The 22,132-nt window shown below is 39.4% G+C and overlaps 1 protein-coding gene across 6 annotated transcripts in view; it reads left to right on the forward strand.

Moving 5' to 3' along the window:
• The window catches only part of UBE2H (ubiquitin conjugating enzyme E2 H), a 108,344-nt gene extending 86,645 nt beyond the window's left edge, over positions 1-21,699 (forward strand). For all 6 annotated transcript variants that reach the window (XM_008154019.3, XM_008154020.3, XM_028129024.2 and 3 more), the window contains 2 exons: positions 13,368-13,496; positions 19,444-21,699. In XM_008154019.3, coding sequence (XP_008152241.1) covers positions 13,368-13,496; positions 19,444-19,568 — 254 coding nt within the window. In that variant the 3' untranslated portion in view covers positions 19,569-21,699. The remainder of the gene's footprint in view (positions 1-13,367; positions 13,497-19,443) is intronic.
• The last annotated feature ends 433 nt before the right edge of the window (positions 21,700-22,132 follow it).

Genomic DNA, 22,132 nt, shown 5'->3' on the forward strand with positions numbered 1-22,132 from the left:
AACCAGCATTTGTTTATTGGCTATCTTTTTCTATTAGATTGTAAGCTCCACAGGAGCAGGGATTTTGTGTGCACACATTGTTATAGTAATAGTAATAAGAATAATATAGAATAAGTATTAAAGTGTGGAATTATAGTGTAATATTATAAGTAAGTACCTTGGGTCGTACGTGTCAGTGACTCTTTAGAGACTGGCTGAGGCACCCTTGGTCACCTGTGCTTACGTCCCTAAAAGAGAAATTGGGACACACATGTACACACACATGTCTAAAATAGTGCCCAGTACTGTTTAATGAGAGTTTTTAGGAAATTACAGCTTACACAGAAAAGAAGTGACAAGAAAGAACATATACTCTAAGGTTGATTAAATGGATTCCTTTTAAGATTTTTTTTTTTTCTTGTAAAAATGTCTCATGGCAGGCTGCCTGGAATATCTGATGTAATGATGTCTTTTCTTAAACTGCATTCACATTTTAGAAATGTACATAAGAAAATACTGCAAGCTGGTTCCAATTACAATAAAGTAAATTGCACGTTAGTTTAACTAATTCTTTTACTATTGACCAGATAACCTTTGTGGAAGAGGTTTGCTAATTCTCAAGCACCTCACATCTCAGAAAATATTATTTTTATAATAACAGCTTTATTGAATTATAATTTACATAAAATTCACCCATTTAAAATGTGTGATTTGATAGGTTTAGTATATTTGCAGTTATTACTACATTCTCATTATAAAACATTTTTATCACCTCAAAAAGAAACCCGTTACCCTTTAGCTATTACCCCTTTATCCTCCTAGGTCTAGCAACAACTGATCTACTTATTGTCTCTCTAGATTTGCCTATCCTGTGCATTCCTTATAAATAGAATTATATGTGGTCTTTTGTGACCGGTTCTCCCCTCCCCATTTCATATAACCTCTTCATGATTCATCTGTGTTGTAACATGTATTAGTACTTCATTCCTTTTCATGGAATATCACATTTTTATCCATTTGTCAGATGATGGACATTTGGGTTGTTCTTACTTTTTGGCTGTTATGAATATTTGTGCACAAATTTCAATGTGGACATGTGTTTTCATTTCTCTTGGGTGTTTTACCTATGGGCAAAATTACTGGATGGAATTTCTGTAACTGTTAAACCATTTGAGGTACTGACATATTGTTTTCCAAAGTGGTTTTACCATTTTACATTCCCACCAGTAGGTATCAAGTGTAAGAGGTTCAGAACACACTTTAAAGCAGAAGGCCAGCCTGGCTGGTGTAGCTCAGTTGATTGAGCGTCATCCCATGGAACAAAAGATCCTGGGTTCAATTCCCGGCAGGGCACATGCCCAGGTTGTGGGCTTGATCCCCAGTGGGGGGTTGTGCAGGAGGCAGCTGATCAATGTGTCTCTCTCATCAATGTTTCTATCTCTCTTTCTCCCTTCCTCTCTAAAATCAATAAAAATATATTTAAAAAAAGAAAAAGAGCTGAAGGCCAACATGACTAAGATTTCATCACGTCTATAAAATGTTAGAACATGTTCTTGTATTACCTTGCAAAGCATTTAATAAGTAACATGAATTAAGCCTTATTGGTCAAAGTGAACTTTTATTTTCGTATTACATGAGTGTGAATTATCATTAAATGTTCCATGATATAAGAGCATGGACATACTAACATTACAGGTAAGTGCAGGAAACCAGAAGAAATATATTTAGAATATAATCCAAACTATATTGTGCATGGGAGAATTGTTTTGATATTTTGCTCACACCCAAACTATTCCTCAAATATTATTGAGGAAATTTTATAAAATTTTATAATTTTATTAAAATTTTATAATTTTATTTAAACTTAAGTTTTCTTTCATAAAAAGTTTTAGGAGCAGATAAATACAATTTATATCAAAGTCCTGGTAGAAAGGGCTGGTTCAAATTACCTTGTTTCTTTTACTTTATTTTTATCAATTTTAGAAAGGAAGAGGAGAGAGAGAGACAGATATTGAAAGGCAGTCTAACTGAGCTACCTAGCCAGGGCTACCTTGTTTCTTTTAGACTTACTGATCTTGAGATCTAAACTGAATTTTTATTGCAAGTTGCTAAAGCCTCTGGCATTGAAGGTTAATTCAAAATTGGTGAATTCTGAATTACTCTAATTTTTGCTGTAAATTCTTGAGAGAATTTTTATTCAAAGAACAAAAAAAGTCTAATTTAATACTAAACAACTAATATGAGAAAGTTGTCATATTAGCACACTCAACTGAAAAGCAAAATGCTTAGCCTGGCAACCCAACACGTCTACTGTACAATCTGGTAAGGAGCATGGAGTTACTTGGAAATTTTCTGCAATTAACTTTGCCTCAGGGCATGTACTGTGCAAAGGATATACATATGTTTAGCATAATAGCAATTCCCAGTAGAAATTTCAGATTTATACTTAACATAGCTTGGAAATAAACAGCGTTCAAGTCTAGTCCTCTATTCTCCCCACCCCTCAAAAAGAAATTTGATTTCTGGTAGTTCATTTCATTCATTGCTCCTGTTCTCATCCTGGTTTTCCTTGCCAAGTATACATGCAGTTAGTTCATTCAGAAGCTCGGAATTGGTATAATTGCAGTTTAATCGCTCAGTAATTTTTAATTTTATATTATTTAACCTTGCAAGAGAACTAATTACAGTGGGTAATTTGGCTAATTTTCTAAAAATATTTGTCATCAGTATGAAGTTATCTATTGAGTATAAAGTTTCTATTGTTACTCTTGTGACATTAAAAGGAAAGTAGCAGATGCCATCACAAAATTGATTTATTTTGGCTTCCTATATGATAGCATCTTTTTTTTACATCCCTTCCTGCTTGCTTTTCCAGACAGCAGTGATAAAAGCTCTGGAAAACTTAAAATGCAGCCAAGGGGATCTGGGTTTCAGTTTCAAAAACAACTATAATTTTCAAGATTGATGGAAGCCAAGTTCATTAAGCCATAGGTAGCTTTGTAAGTTCCCCTTTCTATTTTTGTTTTCCTTTTTACTCCAAATCTAGTTGTCTTTTCAACCCAAATTCTTAGAAGCTCAGGTACCTTCACTGCAATACAGCTTTAATTTCCTCTGGGCCATGCATACTTGACCACTGCAGATTGTGTTTATCTTCCCAACTTCCATTTTACTAATTTCTCAACGGACTTGGTAAATTATTTATTTTGTAGATTAAATTGTGGACATGAAAGGTGGAAGACAATTTTCTTATAAAATCAGGGATTTTATAATTTTATTCTCACCCTTAGATTACTAGCCAATGGACGGGATACTCCTCTTATTTTCCTGGTGAGAAAAATCAACTTTTGGGAAATTACTTCCCTTAGGTCCGTGGTCGGCAAACTGTGGCTTGCGAGCCACATGCGGCTCTTTGGCCCCTTGAGTGTGGCTCGTCCACAAAATACCACGGCCTGGGCGAGTCTATTTTGAAGAAGTGGCGTTAGAAGAAGTTTAAGTTTTAAAAATTTGGCTCTCAAAAGAAATTTCAATCATTGTACTGTTGATATTTGGCTCTAGTTGACTAATGAGTTTGCCAACCACTGTCCTAGGTCATCTGGAGAGTCAATAACAAAGTGACTACAACAAAGGGAATGTTACAGGGATTTTGAAATTAGAGTTAGACAAAAGAAAGTTTCTTTCACTAGACATTTAGAAAAATTGTAAACCATTAATTTATTTACTAGTACTAAACTGACCTCATGAATTTAAGCTGCTAATTGACTGTAAGTTTCCCATGTTGGAGATATTTATTCCATCCCTCTTTTCAGTTAGATAGCCTGTGAATCTTTCCAAACAATGCAAACTTTGGTTGAAGGTTAATATCTTAAAATAATGCTTTATGTTGAATTAGTGTTTTCTAACTATGTTTCTAGACTTTTTAGTGTAGTTAAATAGACAAAAGATATATGTATCTGTCTGCATGGATGATTGGCCAACAACTACTGTTTGAACAGGCTTGAAAACACAGTACTGATGCATCCATGTTGGAATCTCAAACATGATCCTGCCTTTGAACAGCTGGATGTTATTATGCGTCTCTGAGACAGGCCAGGTACATTGGGAGAAATGTCAGCTGTTGTAGATAAAGAAGAAATATGCTGAGTTTTGGATTTGACAGCTTCAACAGTACTTAGCTCCATCGTCCACTTCCTTTGTCTGCTTGGAAACATTCAGATGTGGTATGGCTATGAGGTCCAAGAATTTAATTAGCTATACATAGAAAATGGAGTATATTGAGCAACTTAGCAGAAATTCATTAAAAACACCATATTCACATTCACTAGTGGTCAACATTAAAACCATGGAGTGATCCAGGCTGTGAGATCGTGGGACTTGGGCCAGACTATGAGAGATAGCCACAACTTTGTTCCACTTTCTTTTCTTTTTAAAATATATTTGTATTGATTTCAGGAGAGAGAAACATCAATGATGAGAGAGAATTGTTGATCGGCTGCCTCCTGTATGTGCCCTACTGGGGATCAGCTGGCAACCTGGGCGTGTGCTCTGAATCTGAATCAGACCATGTCTTGGTTCATAGGTCAATGCTCAACCACTGAGCCACACCAGCCGGGCTGTTCTACTTTCTTTGGGGCTATAGTTTCAGAGTTCAATTGTGATTATATAGATTTATTTTCTCTTTATTTGCATGTGATCACTGTGTATAGGTCAAGTCTCCATGCATAGCCAGTTATCTTATAATTGCATGAAATTTTCATGCTCTTTTTTGATGTTAAGGACAAATGAAGTTCTTGTCTAGTAATTAAAAACTTGAATAATGAGTTTTAGTATGACTGTAAGAATACTCAAGTAGTTAATTAAACATTAACTGCCCTCATTTCTGGAAGGTTAATAACAAATCCTATTACCATGTTTTAGCTTGCAATGGTTTATGGTAAGCAAGGTTGGTAAGTGGGAGAACTAGGATGACCTCCAAAGAACACCTAAGTAAAGTGGAAAGTGTTTTGAGATTGACATGGCAACAAAGGGATTGTTTTTCATGAACAAAAGCCTGTTTTCTTCATTCTGGTCTAAGTATTTGCATTCGTTTTCTTCTATAGATCTCTTAGTTAAAATACATTGTGGAGAGGGAGCTGCATTGAGGTAATGGATGTGAGATGATTTTCTAAGTTGGTGGAATGCTTTAAACTGTTGGCGTTACATAACTACATACCTCTCATTGGTAACCTGGCACTTAGCAGAATGTGTCTGGTATTCCTCCAGAGTTTAGTACCCTACATCTTTGACATTGTCCTTTCCCACATAAAACAGAAATACCTATTTTCAGCTTAGAATTCTTATAAACAGTAATGCTTCCACTAGTGAGATTAGGTATATCATATATTGCAAAATTCTTTGACTGTCTAATTACTAATTCTTAGTAATTCCTACTAATTGTTCTTTTTTTCCTTTTGAGAGGGGTAAGGAGGGAGGTGCTTTGTTTTGTGCCTGCATGACTCTTTTCATGAGATCTTATTCTGTCTTTTTAAAATCCCCATAGATGCCCAGCTGGCATGACTCAGTGGTTTGAGCATTGATCTATGAACCAGGATGTCATGGTTCTATTCCAGTAAGGTCACATTCCCCGGGTTGAGGGCTCAGTCTTCAGTGGGGGGCATGCCAAAGGCAGCCAATCAATGATTCTCTCATTTTGGATGTTTCTGTCTCTCCCTCTCCCTCCCTCTCTGAAATCAGTAAAAATATATTTAAAAAAAAAAAAATCCCCGTAGACTACCATGAGAACATAAGTAAATCTGATGAGTTCAGACTTTTTGCATATTTTATCTACACAGAAGACCCTCTCAGTTAAGTAACCAGATACATTCTCGAATTTATCATCTAGTAAATTGGTGGCTGGATATATTCCATTAGCAGCGTGTTAGCACTTGGTAAACCAAAGGTAGCATGGCTAGCCTTGTGGCCTGCTGGTTCTGCCATGGTACCACAGAAAGTCTTTGTGGTGGTCTGCTTCAGCTCACCACATGTTTGCCATCAGGACAGCTATAGAAATAAGCTTTTCCTCGTTGAAGTTGGGTTCACATTATTTATTTTAGAGAATGATTTTTAATCTCAAAGCCGTTTCTTCTTTCATGTCCTTCCTGTCTGAGGGCATCTCTCCTATTTGGCTTTATTGAAGTTCTTGAGGGAATGCCAGTCTTCTAGCCCACTGCTTACTCTGTCTTTTTCATACATACCAACTGCTTGATCAGATGCAATGCTAACCCTCCAATTGAGTGTATAGATTTCTGACTACTACTCTTTTTTAGGGGGTAGAATTGGACTGTTTCTTAGTGTTCACAGACTGTAAGCAGGAGAACAGTAAAGTAAAAGACACTCAGATCCATTGTTAAATTGTAACTTCTTAGGAGCTGATAAGAGTAGAAAAGTAAAGATCTATTAATTAACCCCAAATTATTAAGTAACTGAAGAAAATCTGGAAATTTTATTTATTTGCCCTGTTTCAATCTTACCAAAGAATTTGGCTGCATATATGTTTCGATGTATTTTTTTATACTTATAATAGTCTCTCCACCCCAAAAACAAACAAACAAACAAACAAACACAACAACACTTGTTGAATGAATGAAATGGAGTTTTATGGTTTTATTTTGAATACATTATAAATTCATGACTTGCTTAGCAGTTCATAATGAATTAAAGTTCCTTCAAAAATGAGCAAAAGTCAATCAATGGGATTTTGAAAGGTTAGCTGCTAATTTTCTGTAGTAAATCAAGGATAGCCTTCCTATATATCCTATATAATAAAAGGGTAATATGCTAATTGACCGAACAGCGGGATGACGGTGCACTCCCACAGGGGGAGCGCAGCTCAGCCACAAGCAGGGCTGACGGCTGGCCAGCAGAGCAGCCCATCTCCGTGGCAGTGCTAACAATGTCCGACTGCGGCTTAGGCCCTTGCATAGCATGCTTCTGGAGTATGAAGAGTTGTGAAAGAGAACTTGCTCTTGATGAGAATTGACGTGAGTGATTGTTTTTAAGGAAGCTGAATACTAAGGCAAGAGTTTATAGCCTGGAAGGCCAACCAGCAGATGGTTGCCTTGATCCATGGCTGGAATGTTATATTGAGCTTGATGTAGTTACCATGGCAGGGGGGACAGAAGAGGAACTAGAAGCATTTTATTAGGACAAATAGCAAGTCTGGGAAACTGACATACAGGGGGAAAGGAGAAAAGCCTAATCATGGTCCTAGAGATTGGGAGCCAAGGAACAGGGTCAACCTAGCTATTAGGAGAAAGGAATTAATTCTTTTTAAAATATATATATTTATTGATTTCAGAGCGGAAGGGAGAGAGGTAGATACATCAATGATGAGAGAATCATTGATCAGCTGCCTCTTCATGCCCCACACTGAGGATTGGGCCCACAACCTGGGCATGATCGGGAATCAACTGTGACCTCCTGGTTCATAGGTCAGTGCTCAACCACTGAGACATACCAGCCAGGCAGGAATTGATTTTTAGAGAAATAATTTTAGACATGTTGCGTTTGATAAGACCAAAATATAAAAGACTGATTAGAAAGAATTGGTAGTTATCAGCATAGGCTTATTGTAAGATGATGAGCTTCCCAGAGTGCGAGAGTATGAAGCTAATTCTTAATACTGATGTCTTTCAAACAAGCTTTTCTGTGTTGTTTGTTTGGTTTTAAAAAGAAGGAACCCAGGTCATTAGGCATCTGGGAGACAAGGAGTAGAATTGGAAAAGGGGTGAAAGGTGGCATTTGAGAAGGATTTGATGGTTCCAGGCTTCTGACCATGATTGTACTGTATGATGATGGTGGTGTTTTCTGAGTTACAGCATATGGGGTGTTAAAGCTGAAAAACAAATGAAGATTATGCAAGTTAAAGTCTCTGAGATGACTGCCTGCTTGGTAATTGTGGTTTCTGGTTGGGCAGACCACGTGAACCTTTGGGCGTCCACAGGGTTTTAACCTGAAGATAGCAGCATGCTTAACAAGAGTTTTTATTTTAATTTTCAAAGGAAATAAAGAAGAAATAACTTATGATCACTGGTTCATAAACAGCCAAGAATAAAACATGAGATGTGTGATACATCCCCTCCCATGTTTTCTCCTTTAAGCAATGAACCATCTTTTTGTGAGTTACCTGGAGTAGGGTAGCTTTACTTTAAGAATTGATGCTTTTATTTATTTTTTTCAGTGTGACTCATTTTAATTAACATGTGTTCCTTAAGGGATACAGTAGATGAAATTTCTACTCTAAGAAAATGCCATATTTGTATAACTATTTTAGACTAGTCCTCTATTTTATAGTCATTTATAGTAATACGCAATTCTTCCTTGTAAGGAACTGCTCTATTATACTTCTTTTTTGCAGATTATACTTCTTTGGGGGATGCAGAGAGAAGGAGACCTGCCCAAGGCCTAAGAACCAGTCAGTGGAAGGCCTGAAATTAGACTTGTGGTCTCTAGGTTTTTCATCTGTTGTTCACTTCTAAGGAGCCAGCGCTCCCCTTTTGCTAGAAACAGTTCAGCTTAATGGACTTTGCTCTACTCGATGTCCACAGTGTGTTAGGTGATACCCATCACCACCTATTCTACTTTAAAGCCGCCCTTTAATGCCTCTCTAAAATGGATCCACTTTTTCCTGCCCATGGTTTGGAATACCTCCACCTGGAGGAAGTGATAGTTGCTTCTTAAAGCGTAGACAGAACAGAATGAGCAAAGGGTCAGGGAGGGATACTCAGCTAGAGCCTCTTCAGCATTGCTGCCAAGACAATATTTTCTTGAACCAAAGAAGACACAAGCGAATAGCCATCTTCTCATTTGGTCCCTGAGGATAGAGGTTGTATAGGTAGGTAGTGATTTCTGGCTGTGTTATTTCTACACACACAAATTCCAGCCAATCCTAAATCAGAGTCCATGGGGTGGGTATGAGACCTCAGTATTGTGAGAAAACTCCACAGGTAAATCTGATGGACAAACAGCCAGGACCTAGATTCACCCATAAGCCATTGCTCTTGACTGAATGGGATAAATAATGCTGCTTTAAATGAGAGATCAATGATTTGAGTGTTTCTAAAAATTAAATATAAATTATTAGTTTATGTATCTAAATGGAGGCATGAATGTTGTAATATTGTTAACATGAATACTAATAAGGTCAGGCTGAAGAGTTCGTCCTAATGGATTGCATTTTGGTAAGTGCTGATTTAGTCCAAGGCAGAACTCGGAGCTGTTCGTTCATCGTAAACCATATTTCTCAGGAATCGGCAATTAAGGCAGCCAGTAGTGGAGCCAGATGATTGTAATGTGTAGATTGGGTGACCCATGTCTGGCTCTCTCCCTTTCAAAAGGAAAGTGGAAGTTAATGTGTTTTTTTAAAAAATACTTTTGAAATGATAGATGTTTTTATTATTAACAATTCTAGGGGGAAATGTTCGTTATGATGCATTTTTCCAAAGATGAGTATCTTTATTTCATTTTTTATAGTTTAGGTCTTTTCTGCCAACATATTTATTTGAAAGAAGATTTTGTGCACATCTGCATGTTTGAGAGAGATTTCTTTGGGGAGGACCCTGTTGGTGGTAATCACTCTGTTAGCCCCTTTTAGGAATGCTTCATTGCTTCAACATCCTGGCCTTCAAAGGCTGCCATCTATAGCCAAAACTGGGCTGCGTACCTTCCCTTTTCTTTCTTTTTTTTTAAACTTAATTTTATATATATTTTTTAATATAAGGAGTATGCCGGGTGTTAAATATCTCCACAGACCTGGTTGGGATAGGATATGCCTGGGAATCCAGGGGCAGGCAAGTGTTTGTGTAATCTGTGCCAAAAAGATGTTACCGGGGAGATGATGACAAGACCTCAGTTCCTGTCCTCTGTAGGGAAAGATTTCAATCAAGAGACTGTGTAGAAAAGCAAGCAAGAATTTATTGACCACAGCAAAAATATACTTAAGAGTGTGAAACACGGAAGGGCATAGAAGAAGCAACAGGAGAGTCTGGCTGGGCTCACTGGGAAGTCAGAGAATAGGGGGGCCTTGGAGACAGGTTTAGGGGATTAGCTGGGATAAGCTGCTGCTGCCCATTGCTCCCCTGGTTGCAAGTCTCATGGAGTCCCTTAGAGTTTAGGGGATACGTGCCTTTGGGGGAAGATGAGAGGGAGGGAACGGCACAGACATGCTCCATGGAGGGAGAGTGCCATTCCCTTTTCTGCTCTTCTGTGGTACAGATATGACTCAACACATCTGTGAAATGGGTAAAAAGTATGTTAATGCAGGAAGTAGACACACGAAGGAAGAACCAATTATTGAGCATTCTTTTATTTGTTTAATTTTGTATGATAGGAACACTCAGCTGCTAATCTTTCTGTGCAGGTGTGTAGTGAGGACATGAGAAGCCCCCAGTTCACTGTGTGTGGGTATCTGCGAACAGCCTGGGCTACTTCCTGTGGTTGTGCTTTTGAAAACAAGCACACTGCCTCTGTGAAATATAGGCAGCTCAGCCACAGAAACGCCTCAACACTTAGAGATCATCTTGCTGGCCTTGAACTTGTGAAAAAGAAAAGCTTTGAGGAGAGGGTGGCCATCTCTGAGGGTATATGTTTTTGATGCAGACATGGAGAGCTTATGCCATCATGAAGTTAAGACAGTCAGTATTCATTTTATCTGGTAACAGTGGCAGCATTTTAGATAGGCCCAGGTTTGAAAACCAGTCCCTTGGGCAAGTTAGTTAACCTCTTTCTGCCTCAGTTTCCCCATATACAAAATGGGGATAGTAATGATACCTACCTCATTGCCTGCAGTGAAAGTAAGTGTCTATGTAAACTATTGGTGAGTGCCTGGCTTCTAGTAAGTGCTAAGTATAAACTGTTGCTGCTGTCGTTACTGTTACAACTATTAATGTTATTGTAACTCTTATTCTTCCCTGCTCTGGGATCATGTTTAATTTGTAGAACTGCCACACTCCTTGTTTTTCCTTCTTAATTTGCTTACCTTTCAGCATTTTCTACCACTATATTAATAACCCACCCAAGGATAAAGAGAGGAAAAGAAAAATTTTCAGACTTGTCATGTTTTATTAAATGTGTCAAACATATAAAAGTAAAAAGAACATATTTATAGGAAAGTGCTATTTTTAAAGGTTAAAAAGTTTAAAGTGTCATTTGAAGTGTGGAAAGTAGAAATTACAAGCCTTTTGCTTTGACCCAACTTTTTAAATATTCTGTGTATACAATGCATATTGCACATAGTTGTAATTCTAGAGGACATACCATTTTATGGATTTTCACCACCCAGCATTACAGCATAAGCATTTTTCTCTGTCCCTTAGCCTTGACAAACAGTTTTTAATGTGTGTTTTTAATCATGGATAATTATTGGTTTTTTGTATACAGTATATCGCCCTTTAAAAATATATATATAAGTAAAATGGCAGTGAAAATCCTGCAGATGGTTGGGGTTATCTTAGATTTTTTTTCTGTTTTGATTAGGAGTCTCTGTATTTGTTTCCTGGTACATGGAATCTTACTGTAATGTGGTTCTTTGGAAATTTAGCTTTATGAAAATGAAATAGCCCCAGTCCATGTAATAATACCAAGCCTATAACTTGGGGTTAAAGTTAAACCTGCTGTGTGTCAGTATCTCTGCATGAGACCAGGACTGTGCTAGACCTGAGCTGTCCAATATGGGACTGGCCACTTGTAGTTATTTAAATTAATGAGAATTAAGTAAAATGAAGGTCAGTTCCTCACAGTCACACCAGCCTATTTCATGTGTTCAGTAGCCACGTGTGGCTAGTGACTACCATACTGGACAGTGCAGATACAGAACATTGTCATCATTGCAGAAAGTTCTGTTGAATAATGTAGCCTTAGTTTATTCTCGGACTGCTCAGTTCCTTAATCTTACAGTGACAAGGAAGAGCCACCTATTTGTAGGGTTTTCTAGAGCAGAAGTCGGCAAATATTGACTGCCTGTTTTTCTAGTAAAGTTTTATTGGAACACAGCTACACCTGTTTGTTTACCTATGGCTGCTTTTGTGCTACAACAGCAGAGCTGTGTTGAGTAGTTATGTCAGACCAAATGTGGCCCACAAGCCCATAGTGTTCACTCTCCCTTTACAAAAAGTTTGCCCATCCTTTTATCTATAACAGGTTTCTCAACCTCAGCACTAATGATTTGTTTTGAAGGGCCGTCCTGTGCATTACAGGATGTTTTTCAGCATCCATGGCCTCTGTGCACTAGATACAAATAGCACCACTGCCCCCTCCCACACCCAGTTGTGACAGCCAAAAATTTCTCCAGACATTGCCAGACATCTCTGGGGAGCAAAACCACCCCACCCCCTGCTCTGAGAACCACTAATCTAAAGTGATGTGGCTTGATAAAACATCCATTTATAATACTAAAAAAAAAGAAAATAATATCTTTAGAGAGCTGAATAAATTAAAAAGTTGTTTTATGCTACATTAGCATTCTCTCCAGAAACAGAAATATTTCCTTTAGCAGATAGAGTAACTAGAGTAGGGCAGAGGAATGGATGCACTGAGGTTCCACAGTTCACTGTCTGCTAACTGGGGAGCAAATAAGATGGAAGTCACATCATCTTTGAAGTTAATGGGGTCATGTAGTTAATTTTGCAGGCTTTCTGGTCCACTTGATGAAACACGATGTTACTGCAGGGTTTTTGTTAACTGAGTGTGTAGATGTCAAGTGTATATACCCAGTACCTTGTGATGAATCTGGCCAGAAGGAGTTAGTAAATATTTCTTAAATGATTATTGATAAATGTAGTAAATTAGTACTTATCTGTCTTATTTGTGATTTTAAGTTGTCCATATAAGTTCTTACCCTCATTACCCAAAATAATTGAATAACTGGTTATATTTACTTTCATTAGAAGTTATGAGAATTGGATTAAATGTCAAGACCTATAAAATTGTGTTCAGTTCTTTTAAGATCTGGTGCTTGAATACTTTTCAGAGTGGTGATTTTCAAAGCTATAGAAAAAGGCTATGTTAAGAGATCAACTATTCACTTTGTAGGAAAGTAGAGTATTGGGGCACAGGTTTTAATTAATAAACAATGTAGGTAGTATTTCTGAATTCTCATTTAGAAAATGGGGTGAATTAGAATTGGGAAAAATTGCCTTTCAAAGTGAATATCAGGTATTTAGTTCTTCAAATTAAAATTAATTTTAAGTTTTTTAATTGGTATTGAAAGGAATATACAATGTACAGCACAGATAATGGAGCACATGTCCATGTGGTTAAATATCTAGGAAGGTAAGCAGTTTTGACTACTGAATTCAAGTGAATTTTAGGTGAACTTGTTTGTTCCGTGCATGATGTATTTCTGTTGGTTTTTTCAGATCTTACCAATATATTTGAGTCCTTCCTGCCCCAGTTGTTGGCCTATCCCAATCCCATAGATCCTCTCAATGGTGATGCTGCAGCCATGTACCTCCACCGACCAGAAGAATACAAGCAGAAAATTAAAGGTAAGAAGGCAAATCGTTTAACCTAGAGAAGAACGTAAGTCTATTGAGCTTTGATCAGTGATCGCCCTTCTTAGTTACTAATAACTTTTCTCAGGCCTGATGAAAAGACATAGCTGCTGGCTGGAGCAGAGCTCACTAGCCTCTGTAGTTCTGAGGGTCAGAGACAACCTTTGGAAGCTGCAGTACCAACGTGGGAGAAGGGAAGGAGAGAAAGAGCAAAAAGAAAGATGGAAGATGAGAAAGTGGGAGGCTTAACTGTTGGGTGGTAGAAGGTGTAACCCTGCCAGAAAGCCATGTGGACACCTGTCCAAAAGAATTTTTGCCTTCATTTGCTTCCTCTTATCTTGTAAAGTTAGAAAATTGGACTTGAGAATAATTATTGAAAGGTATAATCTCACATGTGTTTAATAGACAATTAATCATCCTGGCCTTTCAATAAAACAGTTACCTTTGGGAGTTGGAAAGATAATTGCCAAATCCATCATTAGACTTTTAAAGAATTATAGTTACCTATTGAATTAAAAATACCCAGTTAGGCCCTGGTCACTGTGCTCAGTGGTTAGAGCATTGTCCCATGCACTGAAGGGTCACAGGTTCAATTTCTGGTCAAGGGCACATACCTGGGTTGCAGGTTTGATCTGGGCCTGGTTGGGGCATGTGCAGAAAGCAGCCACTTGATATGTCTCTCTCAAATTGATGTTTCTCTCTTGTTATCTCTCCCCTACCCCCCTTTCCATTCTCTCTCAAAATCAGTGGGGGAAAAATACCCTATGGTGAGAATTAACAATCAAAAGAATATACTCAGCTGGCTTCTTTTCTTGGTCCAATACTGTTTTACTTTGGGAAGTTTTCATGTAGGCATATTTCTCTCCTACTGCACATACCTTGCGCCTGATCTATGAGATTTTTCTGAAATGTACTGTGTGTGTGGTTTTTTTTTTAATATATTTTATTGATTTTTTACAGAGAGGAAGAGAGAGGGATAGAGAGTTAGAAACATTGATGAGAGAGAAACACCAATCAGCTGCCTCTTGCACAACCCCTACTGGGGATGTGCCCGCAACCAAGGTACATGCCCTTGACCGGAATCGAACCTGGGACCTTTCAGTCTGCAGGCTGACACTCTATCCACTGAGCCAAACCAGTTTTGGCTGAAATGTACTGTTAAGTTAGAAATATGTTAGTAATGGCAGCACTAGCTTCCTAATTCTTTAGGATTTAGAATCCCATTTTCCCATCTTAAACTGTTTACATGCTAATGGGACATGAATGTCATAAAAATGAAATTAGGGTTGCAAAAGAATGTTTAAAGCATCACACAGGTTTAGTTGTTTTCATCATGTTGTCCTCTTTATTTGTGTATGCTTGAGAACTTTCATATTGAAAAGTCTAGATACATAAAGTTCTACCAAAAAAGAAAAGAATCCATAGACCTGTTTGCCTTAACAAATGGAAAGCATTGGTATATACCCAATATTTAGCACAACTTGCCCATCTGCCTAGCAGTTCAGAACATTATCTTCGGCAAAGCAGTGCCCTCTGAGGTGCATTTGTAAGAGATGGTAGTAGAAATAATTCATGAGAATTTGAATACATAGGTCTTCACTCTGTGCAGGTCTGAGACAGGAGCATTTGGGGCTACATGGTCGGTTTCCTTCTCTTTGTTTTCTCACTTCTCTGGTCTCTACAAGGTATTGTTCAGTACTTTTATTGAGATAAAATAGAAATAAATCTCCTCTAATTTACTTAGCTCTCAGGTGCTTTGCAAGTTATCTAATTTATGCGGCAGAATATCTACATAGCCAAACAAACGTGTATCAAGAAAAAGGCAGTTTCAATCAGATAAAATTCTATTATGAGACTATTAAAAATTTGACAAAGGAATCACTTAACAGTGTCTACAACCCACAGATACCTTGGTGCAGAACATGTGTCTATAGTTCTGTGTTAGTGTGCTGCAGCAATTAAACACTACTGTTTTAGTACATATCTGCTATAGTACCAATTGCAAAAGGAACCTTTTTATCTTAGAATGGCTAGCTCTAGCTTAGGGAACTCTAGCTTTCTGAAATGTTAATGCTGGCTATCATTTTATCTTCCTTAGTAATCTGAGAAAATCATGGCTGTCAGACCTGAGCTCACCTCAACTTCCTACTGTACCTTTGTTCCCTCCAATAGGAAAAAGAGATGTCCCATCTTATTTCTCAGACTATCCCCACCAACCTGTGATCTTGTTCTCCCATGTATCCCCTTTTTCCTGGTTCCTCCTCTTCCCCTAGACCCGTGGTCGGCAAACTGCGGCTTGCGAGCCACATGCGGCTCTTTGGCCCCTTGAGTGTGGCTCGTCCACAAAATACCACGGCCTGGGCGAGTCTATTTTGAAGAAGTGGCATTAGAAGAAGTTTAAGTTTAAAAAATTTGGCTCTCAAAAGAAATTTCAATCGTTGTACTGTTGATATTTGGCTCTGTTGACTAATGAGTTTGCCGACCACTGCCCTAGACTATCAGAAGCACTCTAATTTCAGAAGCCTTTATCTGTTCCTGTGGATTCCTTTAGGAGTCTTGCTATTTAATTTCTTTCATTTTCAAACTTCTTGTTTCCTTGCCGCAGATTTCTGAGGTCTAGTTTTATTTTCCCTCCTATGCTGAATCTGTGATATCATTTCTTCCTAATCTTTTGGACCCTTCTCAAGACCTGTTTTCATGGACCTCTCTGCAGCTTTGGTATTTTACCTCTTACCTTTCTGAAAACATTTCTCATTCCATTCCCAAACATGGTCATTCTTTTTAAAATTCTGTCCTTCACCCCCTCTCCCGCCTCACCCACTCCTTGGGAAGCCTATTCAACCCTCACAACTGTAAACAATCCTCTCCAGCCCAGCTGGTGTGGCTCATTGGTTGAGTGTCATCCTATGAACCAGGAGGTCACAGTTCCATGTCCTCTCAGGGCACATGCCCAAGTTGTGAGCTTGATCCGCAGTAGGGGCCATGCAGGAGGCAGCCAGTCAGTGATTCTCTCTTATCATTTATGTTTCTCTCTCTCCCCCTCTCCTTTCCTCTCTGAAATCAATAAAAATATATTTTTATTTATATATATACACACACACACACACACACACACACATATTTTTTAAATAAATAAATCCCCTTCAGGTAGATAATTTCCAAAAATGTGTCTAACCGGGGCGGGGGGGGGGGGAGGGTAGGAGGGTGGACATATGTAATCCTATATAATAAAAGGATAATATGCAAATCGACTGAACAGCGGAATGACCGGTCGCTATGATGCATACTGACTACCAGGGGGCAGATGCTCAACACAGGAGCTGCCCCCTGGTGGTCAGTGCACTCCCATGGGGGGGGGCGGGGAGCGCAGCTTAGCCACAACCGGGCTATTGGCTGGCGAGCACAGCAGCAGTGGCCCAAGGTGGCAGCACTAAGGATGTCCGACTGACGGCTTAGGCCTGCTCCCCGTCCAGGCTGAGGGACCCCCCTCAACACCCCCTGAGTGCACAAATGTCGTGCACCAGGCCTCTAGTACTTTCAATTAAAAGATTTTTTAAAAATAAAACAAAAATGTGTCTAGGTGTGACTTCTCTCCTAAGTTGCTCGTGGGACATATTCACACCTAACATCACACAGAGGTCAGTGTAATGCACCCTTGCACCCTTTATACCATGCGCATTATCAGCATTCATATTGAGTTAATGCTGTTTTACCTGTGAATATTGGAGTGTCTGTAGAGCAGGGCATCATTGGCACTGTCATTTCCCTGCTCAGCCTTCACGGAGTGGCATCTCGGCTTGCATTCCAGGCGCTCTGCCACTGTGTGCGATCTACACCTTTGCTTTTATTCCTCTAAATGCATCAATATATGACAGTAAAATTGGCTGAGTTTTAGGTACCCAACTATATCCTCTTCCTTATTTAGTCAGGGAAAGTTTCAGCACTACAGAGAAACAGATGATAACTCTGTACCCACCACCCAACTCTAGATGAACCTGTACATTTTGCCTTATTTGCTTCAAAAATGTTTAAAGAAAACAAATGTAGCTCCCTTAAGGTTGTATTTTAGCATCCCAGCCACTTCCTTCTCCCTCTGTGCTTTTGGCCAGGCACCGGCTTTCCCCTGGAGTGGTGGCTCCTGTGCTGCAGTGGAGAAGCCAAGCCCTTCAAGGGTCAGTGCAGACACGCTCCTTCCCTCTGATGCACTCAGCAACTCACTGCCTTTTCTCCTCATGGTTTCTCCTCATTAATGACCTTGCTCTTCATTTTCTCTCTCCTGAAAGGCCTTGTCCTAGTAAGCACTTAATACGTATGTGTTTCCTTGAATATACTTAATTAAGAAGGCTGATAGTATCAAATTACAGTGTCAAAGTGCAGCAGCTTATTTCTACAAAGTAGCCAGCCCATTAGAGAGTAAAAATAAAATTTCTAGGGCTTTAATAAACATTTCTCTCACTCTAAAAGGTAAGCTAATGTCAGTTTCTGCCTAGTTAGGGGCTTTCCCCCCCCCCCCACCCCCGCAACTCATTATCTCAGCATAAAACTTTGTCACAATGAATTTGTAGGACTCTTAAGTCAGAAATCTGTAAACTTTTTTTGTAAATGCCCGATTTGGCCACTATGGTCTCTGTCACATACTCTTCTTTTTCTCTTTTTAAACAACCCTTTAAAAAATATTTTTAAAAAATTCTTATCTAGCCTGGCTGGCATGGCTCATTGGTTGAGCATCTATCTATGAACCATGAGGTCACCATTCGATTCCTGGTCAGGGCACGTGCCCAGGTTGCGAGCTCGATTCCCAGTGAGGGGGGTAGGGGAGGAATGCAGGAGGCAGCCTATCAATGATTCTCACTCATCATTTAAATAAAAAATTAAAAATCCTTATCTAGGTTCCTGCACTAAGTTATTCAGATTTGGCAGTCCCATTTGGCTGTTTTTCTCATCTTCCTCTTATTTAGCCCCTAAGTAATCCCATGGGAAGAAACACAAAGCGTAAGGATATGAGGATGTGTGTGTTTCCCTGCTGGCATTCTGAATAGAAATCTAAATGTCTTGTCTCTTCATATTGTGTATAGGCTATTTACTTGAGAACAGTGTGCACTTAAAGATCTTAGGAACAAGATTAATTGCTTATTCAGCAGTTCTTAAATGTTTTTTCAACCTAGGGTACAGCAGCATAAATCTTCAGGTGAATAATACATGGTAAAGTCACTCCAGGTAGCTGCCTCAGACAGCAGCTCGTTCCTGAGCAGATTGAGAGACTGCTTTACCAGCTGCAGAAACCTCACAGGCAGGATCTGTTTAAACTCAAGTCGATTCCTAAAATAATAGATTTGGCTGACTATAATTATATAACTGCAAATCTAAAAATGATGGGGGATTTCCTTATAAATTACTATGGAATCCAGTGCTATCTGGGAGGTGAATAGTTTTATTAATATAGAAAGTTACAAGGAAGTGCAGAGAACACATTTTCCCAAACCATCAAGTTTGGAGGAGGGCAGCCGTACTGGCGGTTAGAGGGCTGGAGGCCGTTTCACGCTGGGCATCGTCCTGGATTTCTGCTGACCCTCCTGTGCCTTGCAGCCAAGGCCCAAGGTTGGTTGGCTGCCTTGTGTGCATCCATCTGAGGGTGTTCACCCACCTGATAGGAGTTCTTACATCTGGGAAGCGATGGCCCAGGGAGTTCTAGATGGTGAGACAGCGTATTTATTCCCCTACAAGTCCCCGTCCTGCTTTGCCTCTCCTCCTAATGGGGTGAAATTCATAAACTCCAAAGTCTTCCCTTGGTTTTTGTGACCACAAATGTTATCTTTGTTACCTCCCACCCACCCAAGTTGGGAGAGCTGGGACTTCCCTGGGACTTACAACATTGGGGTCATGAAGCACATGCCTGCCTGCTCACTGCCCTTGTGTTTTCTTTATCCCTGTCCCTGTGCAGAGTACATCCAGAAATATGCAACGGAGGAGGCACTGAAGGAGCAGGAGGAAGGCACCGGTGACAGCTCGTCGGAGAGTTCTATGTCTGACTTTTCAGAAGATGAGGCCCAGGATATGGAGTTGTAGTAGAAAAAGCACCTGCTTTTCAGAAAGACTATTATTTCCTAACCATGAGAAGCAGACTATAATATTCATATTTAAACAAAGCAATTTTTTTTATTACTAAACAAGGTTTTTATGAATAATAGCATTGATATATATATATTATATATCACCCTTTAGATCTTGATTTCTTGGTCATTTCTCAACCTGAGGTGCATAGCATATTCCCACATTCCATTTTGGTAGCAATATGCGGTCTGGATGCATGCATTCATAAGTCCATTTGGCCAAGTCAGCCTGTGTGCTACTAACTGTCAAAAGAAATAGCCGCTCTGATAGGTAGACAAGTAAAAATAACAGGAAAAAGTTGCTTCTTTTATTGATGGTTCCAAAGAAACAAACCAAACCAACCAGCTCTTGGATGTGAAGATAGAATAGTGCTTTTTCAAAACGGAAAAGAGGAAATTGGGAGGCAAAGGCCTGCTGTGGGAGCGTGTAGAGCCAGCACGTCATGGAGCTGCTCCCTCCTGTGATTCGACCTAGGTGGCCTCATTTCTGTGGAGTAACAGTGTAAACGGGGAGCTAATTGGAGTGTTGAAAGTTAAAACAGTTTTTGACTCAGATTTTAAGTACATTTTTATATGTAGATTCCTGCCTTTCTGGCTACTTGGCCCTGCAGCCATTCCTTTGGAGTGGATTCCTTTGGAGAACCTGTGGGAAGTGTTTTCTGAACTTGATTCTTTCTATGGTAGAGCTTGTAATCCAGACCTTTTTTGAGAGGACAGGCCAGGAAGAGAAAAGTGGCTGGGAAGATGCTTCCTCTCCAGCATGTGCAGTCACATCCTCATCCGATTGGCCACTTTGAGATGCTACCCTGGCTGAGAGCTTTAAATTTGAGGGTGGTTGTGGGTTCTTTTTGATTTGGGGGTTTGGGTTTGGGTTTTTGGTGTGTGTGTGAATTGTGCTTAGACAGGTTACAAATTTAATCTTCACCTGCCAAGAGATGGCCTCCTCCTTGGATAGCCGCTCAGTGGACCATTAGACTCAGGAAGAAGACCCTTCTGGTGGCTGTGACTCCTGGGTTCTCTCCTCCACGTTTTGGTTTTGGTTTTGGTTTTCCTGCTACTGCTGCTCTTGGCAGCAGCCTGGTCATCATCTGCTTGTGGGAGTGGGAATTGGGTAGTTTAGACCCAACACATATTCTAAATTTCAAATGAGTAATAATTGGAACAAATAAAGTATCTTGTACCCAAAGTGACTGTACATGGGGAAAACACAGCTTTTTTCAGGGTGTGACTGAATAGAGGAAAAGAATCAGAAATGTGATGCAGTAGTAAAACAGGGTAGAAGGAAGAAAGTCTTCTCTCCTGTGTATGGTCAGAGGAAATCAGACAGTTGACAACGCCTGCTAATGAAATGTGTACTCAGCTAACCATATGTCCAGGTTGCCGGCAGTTTCTTTCAGATCTGAGTGTTGCCTGCTGAATTTGGAGAACTCTAGACAGCACCTCTGTACTCGTTTTGTGTCGCAACCAGTAGGACAAGAACAGAATTAGCCAATCCTAAAACCTTCTAAAGACAGTTTTTGAATGTCCCACCGGGATAATTTAATTTTTCTTTCTGATGTGTGTTTTTAGTTTAGAAGTGCTATATTCCACAAGATTTGAGTCAATAAGTTGGAAGATACCCTATCTTTTTTAGTCAAAAAGCACAATCAATCTTTTCTTTGAAAATCTATATAAAGTACAACTTGCTTTTAGCATGATTATTTTCCTAAATAAAAAAAGACAAAGAATTTACTTATTTTATGTTAATTACGGGCATGAAGCAAAAGGTTTTCTTTACAAAAATTAAAAGTGCAGTTATGTAGGGCTGTGGTTAGTTAACCGTACTGAGTTGCCGATCTAGCATTTGTGGCTTGTTGGAAGGGTAGTGTTAACTATTTAACATGTAACGGTGTACTTCACTCTTATCTAGCACGTTGTCTTCTCATTGCTCTGGGGGAGGGAGGGTCTGCTGGCTCTGTCTAACTTGCTTACCTGCTGAATTAGCAGTTTGCTTGTGCTATAACCGGCATTGTAGGTGCGACTTAGGGTAGGCTTAAAGTGCTGGGTGGTGATTTGAGTTCAAACAATAAAAAATTGTATTTTTTCAATATTGTATAAACAATAGTGTTCTAATTACCTTGAAAAAAATAATTGTTTTAAATCTTGTCCCCCAAAACTAGCAGAACCAAGTTTAGGAAAGGTATGTGCCACAGCTCTGCTCCTCAACTGAATCCTTGTTTTTCTAACGAAAAGACACCCGCTTGCCTGTGATGAGAGCTCGGCACTAGAAATCTGGTAGTGCAGAGTCCCAAGTGAAGACGGGGAGGGGGGTGCAGGCGTTAAGAAACAGACCTGAGTGTGGCTGCTGTGCGTGTGTGTGTGTGTGTGTGTGTGTGTGTGTGTGTGTGGTCTCCAAGTCTGTGTGATGAAAGTGTAATTAGGGCTTCTCTATTAGTACTGGAAGCTTCCAGAATTGCTACTCAAATCACTCATTCTGTGCAAGTCTGTCTCATCGGAGCACTAACCTTGGTCCCATGCATG

The sequence above is a fragment of the Eptesicus fuscus genome, chromosome 14 (genome assembly GCF_027574615.1).
Source record: "Eptesicus fuscus isolate TK198812 chromosome 14, DD_ASM_mEF_20220401, whole genome shotgun sequence".
In the NCBI taxonomy this organism is placed as follows: domain Eukaryota; kingdom Metazoa; phylum Chordata; class Mammalia; order Chiroptera; family Vespertilionidae; genus Eptesicus; species Eptesicus fuscus.